Source organism: Trichoplax adhaerens, genomic scaffold (genome assembly GCF_000150275.1).
Source record: "Trichoplax adhaerens TRIADscaffold_17 genomic scaffold, whole genome shotgun sequence".
NCBI lineage: Eukaryota > Metazoa > Placozoa > Uniplacotomia > Trichoplacea > Trichoplacidae > Trichoplax > Trichoplax adhaerens.
The window spans coordinates 406,977-413,371 of NW_002060959.1; the positions used below are offsets into that span (position 1 = coordinate 406,977).

General features: G+C 30.6%; 1 protein-coding gene across 1 annotated transcript; it reads left to right on the forward strand.

Annotated features, from left to right (window-relative positions):
• On the forward strand, nt 1–3,390 carry TRIADDRAFT_60708 (uncharacterized protein; the record flags this gene model as incomplete). Its single annotated transcript, XM_002116649.1, has 1 exon — nt 1–3,390. One exon carries the CDS (start codon nt 1–3, stop codon nt 3,388–3,390), a length of 3,390 nt encoding a protein of 1,129 aa, XP_002116685.1.
• Between the last annotated feature and the right edge of the window lie 3,005 nt (nt 3,391–6,395).

The following is a 6,395-nucleotide window of genomic DNA, read 5'->3' on the forward strand; positions in this document are numbered from 1 at the left end:
ATGCAAGCACTAGATATATCTTATAACATAACGAACAACGATACTGGACGAGATGGTTTACAATGCGATCTTTATCTCAATATTTCTGCTACCTATCGAGAACAGCATCAGTTAACTCAAGCACGTGAAATAAGCGATCGGTCTAAGAAGATTGCTATTGAGCTAGAAGATCAAATTCGCCTGGCGTTGTGTTTAGATGATCTTGGTGAAATAAGTAGAATGCAAAAATTGTATAAGGAAGCATTTCAATGCTATGATGAATCTCTAAAATTGAAATCGGAAATATCCAATGGTGAGAATATGATGGTTGCGGATAGTTATTACGGCATAGGCAATGCCTATTTCGATCAATTCAAACTTAGCGATGCTCTATCTGTGTATAAAAAATGCCTCAATATTCGATCAAATGTTTTAAATATTGAAAATCTAGACATTGCTGAGGTATTACATAGTATTGCTAGTATTTATGCGGCAGAGTTTAAATTCGAAGATGCGTTATCTTTGTATCAAAAAGTTATTGATATTCGATTGAAAGAGTTGGGCGATTGCAGCTTAAAAATAGCTTGTTCTTATGACAGTGTAGGACAAGTTTACTTGAATCAATGTAAATATGATCAGGCATTATCTATATTTGAGAAATCTCGAAATATTCGTTTGAATATACTAGGGGGTCAAAGTATGGAAATGGCACAGTCCTATTGTAACGTGGGAAACATTTATACTGCTCTATGCAGATATAATGAAGCTTTAGTAATGTATAGGAAATCGCTCAATCTTAGACTGGAATTCCTTGGTAGTACTCACGTAGAGGTGGCCAATCTTTATTGCAATATTGGAAATGTTTTAATCCAACAGTTTGAATATCGTGAAGCCATATCTATGCATCAAAATGCACTCACAATTCGACTGCAGTTACTGAATATCAATAGTATAGAAGTAGCTGATTCCTATAATCATATTGGAAGAATTTACTCAGAACAGTTGAAACATGAAGATGCCTTATCTTATGCTCGAAAGTCTTATGATATCAAAGCAGATATTTTAGGAAACAATAATATTTATGTGGCCCAATCTCTTTATAGCATAGGAAATATTTATAATCGCCAATCAGATTATTATAATGCTCATTTAATGTATCGAAAATCTCTAGATATACACTTACAATTATTCGAAAAGGACCATTTATTAATTGCAACTTCATACAATAATATTGGTCATAATTTTTTGAGTCAATTTAAGTACGAAGAGGCTATAGAAATGTTTGAAAAAGCTTTGAAGATCCGATTGCAACTATTAGGCGATAATAATCTACAAACTGCTCAATCATTTAACTACATAGGCCTTGTTTATACCAGACAATCTAAATATAATGAAGCCTTATTAATGTTTGAAAAGTCCTTAGCTGTCAAATTAGTTACGTTAGGACGTACCCATTTGGAAATTGCCGTTTCCTATGTCTATATAGGAAATATCTATTCATTACAATCGAGATATGAAGGTGCCTTAGCCATGTATCAGAAGTCTTTAAATATCAGAACTGAATTATTAGGGAATAATAATTTGTTGGTGGCTGCATCTTATAATAGCATTGGAATCATATTTTCTCATCAGAATAAATACGACGATGCTCTCATAATGCATAGGCAATCGTTAAAGATTAGATCGGAAATTTTAGGTAGTACAAACTCGAAAGTAGCGGAATCGTTAAATGATATTGGACTTATTTACTGCTATCAATCTAAATATGAAGATGCTTTATCAGCATATCAGAAAGCTTTAAAAATTCAATTAGAGGTATTACCTCAGGATAGCTTAGAAATAGCTACTACTTATAATCATATAGCAACGATCAACAATTTACAATCTAAGCATGAAAATGCACTTTTGATGTATGAAAAGTCTCTATACATTCGAGTAAAACTATTAGGAGAAAATAGTTTACAAGCAGCGGAATCATATAGCGATATTGGTAATGTTTACACAAATCAGTCTAAATTTAATGAGGCCCTATCTATGTTCGAAAAATCGCTAGAAATCCGTTTGAAAATATTACCACGAGATCATTTAGATATCGCGATGTCTTATGCCAACATTGGAGTTATCTTTTCTCATCAATCAAAATATAACGAAGCCTCTGCTATGTATCAGAAATCTTTAGATATTCGACTAAAAGTATTAGGCGATACTAACATCCATACAGCTTCTTCTTATGGAGATATTGCATTAATACATTGCTATCGATCACAATATGATAAAGCTCTAGCGACGTATCAGAAATCATTGGATATTTTAAAGAAAGTATTAGGCAATTATAATATCCATGTTGCTAATTCCCATCATAATATCGGTAATGTATATAAAAAGCAGCATAAGTATCAAGATGCACTGAGTAACTATAATGAATCACTTACCATTCGTAAAAAGATATTAGGTGATAATCATGTGGATATTGTTGGCTCCTATACAAATATAGGGGATGTTTATTCGTTACAAGCGGATTACGACGAAGCTTTAACAATGTATAATAAAGCATTAACGATACAATTAGCTGTACTTGGAAGTGAAAATCTAGAAGTTGCAGTTTCATTCGAAAACATCGGCGATGTTTTCTATCACCAGCACAGATATGCAGATGCATTGATAATGAGTAAAAAATGCTTAGCTGCTCGATTAAGCATTTTCGGCGAGAATAATTTAGAAGTTGCAGATTGCTATAATAATATAGGCAAAATTTATTGTAGTCAAAAAAAATATGAAGAAGGATTGTCCATGTATCAGAAATCATTAAATATTCGTTTGGAAATTTCAGAAGAGAACAATTTGGATGTTGCTGATTCCTACAATCGGATTGGACAGGTATATTGTCACCAGCATAAATACGTTTATGCGCTGGATATGTATCATAAATCACTTCAAGTTCGACTGGAAGTATTGGGAGAAGAAAATTTACAAGTTGCCAATGTACAGAATAAAATTGCTAATACCCACTTTCGCTTAGGCCAATTTAATGATGCCCTAAATATGTATCAGAAATCGCTTAATACACGAAAAAAGTTGTTAGAGGATTGCCATATAGAGATACTTAACTTATATACTAATTTGGGTAGCGTTTACAGGAAATTATCTAAAGTTAAAGAGTCTATAGCAATGTATGAGAATGTTCTCAAAATCCAAATTAAACTATATAAACGGAAAGATTCCAGGATTTCTAATACTCAGGAGATTTTAGCGAGATTGAAGCAGAAGCAAAATACTTCTTCATTTCCGCTTGGCCAGTTATCCTCTATAATCCGATATAATATCGGACAACGTTGCACTAGTCAACCTCAAACCTCAACTGTTCAAATCGAGTCTGCAATTAAATCACAAGGTTTAATTTCCATTTTATAAAGTAGTGAGATGATTGTCCAGACTAAACGATAAAGGATAAAACTGTAGACCTATTTGCTTTATAGCTTTATAATAATTTTATATTTCTCATTTTTAAATTTCTGTAAGCAGAATGTACGACGGAACTACACAACGAAAGATGCCAAGCAGAAGAGAACACTCTGAGTAATGCTAGCTTTGATCTCTAATTAATTTATTGATCTATTTAATTGGCATAATTTCAAACATTAAGATCAAATACTAGCAAAATGTGGATTTATGATAAAGGCTATAATTGTAATAGATTGTATTAAATTCCATTTCACTTATAGATAATAATGGTATACCGGCTTATAATCCTGGAAGAATGGTAAGAATTATTCAGGATTTTCCTATAGAAATGCTTTTGGTAATAAACAAAATTGTATACTAGTGAACTAATTAGGCATAAAATTAAAGAGCTGAAAATTACGGCTTTACATATCGATGCCCCTTTATGAATGCTAGCGTAAATATAGTCCGGTATAGATCAAATTTCACGATTGTAAAGATTGATTACGATATCGCATATCAAATATGCAATATTATTATTAATTATCATTATCATTATGTGTTGACTACTTACCATCATACCATTTTATTGCATCAAAAATTAGCAACAAATCGATTATAGGCATAAAACTAAATTATCGTAGATTATAGCTCTGTATATCCATATCTCATATATAATGAAGGCTAGCACAAATACATACCCGTACGGATCAAGTTTAATGATTGTAGAAATAGATTACTATATCGCCAAATCAAATTTGCAATATTATTATCATTATCACTATGAGTTTTCTCCATAGCAGCATCTTATTGCACCCAAAAGTAGTAATAAATCGATTTCTGTAGTTGGTGTTGTATGCAAAGAACTATTCAGACTTAATTAAAGATTTCATCGAGAACGCAATTTAATTTTTTAAACATTGACTATAGATGCAGTAAAATCTTTATAAAAATTGGATGCTGGGATCATTGTAAATATATATTATCTCATAATGTCCTGCACGTCCTTGCTGCTGCCAGAGAAGAACAGGGATGTGTGCCGTTTCTAAGTCTGAAAAATTTTACCTTTCTATCTTAATCATTCGTATCATAACTATTTAGGGATTAGTGTTATCTACTAGTTTACAGTAAAAAATCTTTAATCATATATACTAAAGCACCCTAAAAAACTAATTTCTCACTGAAACGTATCATGTTAATCTCTGATGACTACGGTCCTGAATCTGCACCTGTCAATTTATGGAATCTTCCTTATATCTTATTTTGATTTAGTTACTATTATAGGAATGTGTCTTTTTAGTTTGCTCCTTATTGAACTCAATACATACTGCTGATCTAATTGTGAGTTTCATTTCATGAAATATAGAAAAATAGAAAAACGCGAGAATCAAGATTATGTATAATGCAATAGGTAAAAAAATATTTCAACATTCTAGCAAATTAGTTGATGTAAGTTTCAATCCTGCAAGATTTTTCAATATATCTTAGTTGAATGTAATTGTTAATATTAAATTTAACAATATTTATAACTTAGAGTTCTGATCTCCAAATGCAAAAGCAATCAATACTTAGCCGTCAATTTCAAATGGCCAAGACTAATTATTTTGTTATAATCTTGCAATATGGGTTCATAACGATGGTTTAGTTTATAACAAACAAATTTTGTATTATACTATATCAATATTAGACGTTAGATACGAAAATCAATTGATTAGGAACAATTTCTATACTTGAGTTTTAATTCTTATAGTAATAAAATTGATAATTTGACGAAATGTGCACTAATTGATAAAGTTGCAATTTCAAGAGCATTATTTCCTAAAAACGATTCAAATTTTATTCTGACTAAGTTACTTGGGATACTCAAATATGATTCAAGTGTAGCCTAAAGATACAATAACTGATTTCTGAATTTAGATATAAAAATTTTCAGATTCTAAATTATTAGCCGAGTAACCATCAACGTATTTATAAACTAATATCTTAGTATTTTCAATATAATCCCATATTTGTTACAAATTTCCATAAATGAAATACAAATTTGGATACATGTTAAAAGACTTAGTTTCTAATTAAGGATTTTGTAAAAGTTATTATATTCTCTTTTTATTGAAACCTTTAAAGAAATATTGAAGTTGTTCTCTTTTAATTATTATAATAAAAGATATTATACTGATATCGTACTCGTTAATATTTAATTTATCGCGGAAAGACGACATAAAGGATGCAGTATTTGAAATAAGAACGTTACATATATTATTGAAAATTAGATTTGCCTCAATTAATAATTCCGTCACTAAGGTGATACTAACTGATCCAGTTGCCTAATTAAGTTAATTAGGCTAATTTGGTATTTTTGTGATGAAAGCTGTTCATTTATGCACCTATTTATTAGTTTAAACAAGTCAATTCTAATAGAATGACGAAGAATAAGTTCTATGGAATATTGCCATTTTTCCTCGAACGAAAATAAATGCAGTATAGTTCCGTTTGTTAGGTTTTTAGATAGTAGTATGTAGATATCATGGTAGTAGTAGCGAATTCTTCCTGACTTTTACCTAGAAGTTGGGTTGAAGCCTATGACAATAGCCAACTTAGCTTCTTTATATTCGTTTAATTTAGTTGTTGTTAGGAATAAAGACGATATATAACAAAACTACTACTCAATTTTTTCAATCCAGAATTGTTACAACTGTTATTGCAACACAGCCACTCTTCACTTAACTCATATTATAGCATGTAATAGTGCTAATTAAGATTTTAACTATGCTGCTATATATCTTGCTAGAGGTCTATGCAACTCATCTTAATGGCAGGAAAGGAAACTCAAGCAAAATGTGAATTAAGGTATAAATAAAAATAATTCAAGGTCTACTGTATCATCATGTGGTATACGGCCTTAAATATAAGTTTAGATGCAATTAGTCTAATTTTTTTTATAGTAATAAATGGAAAAAATATTAATATTCTTCAAA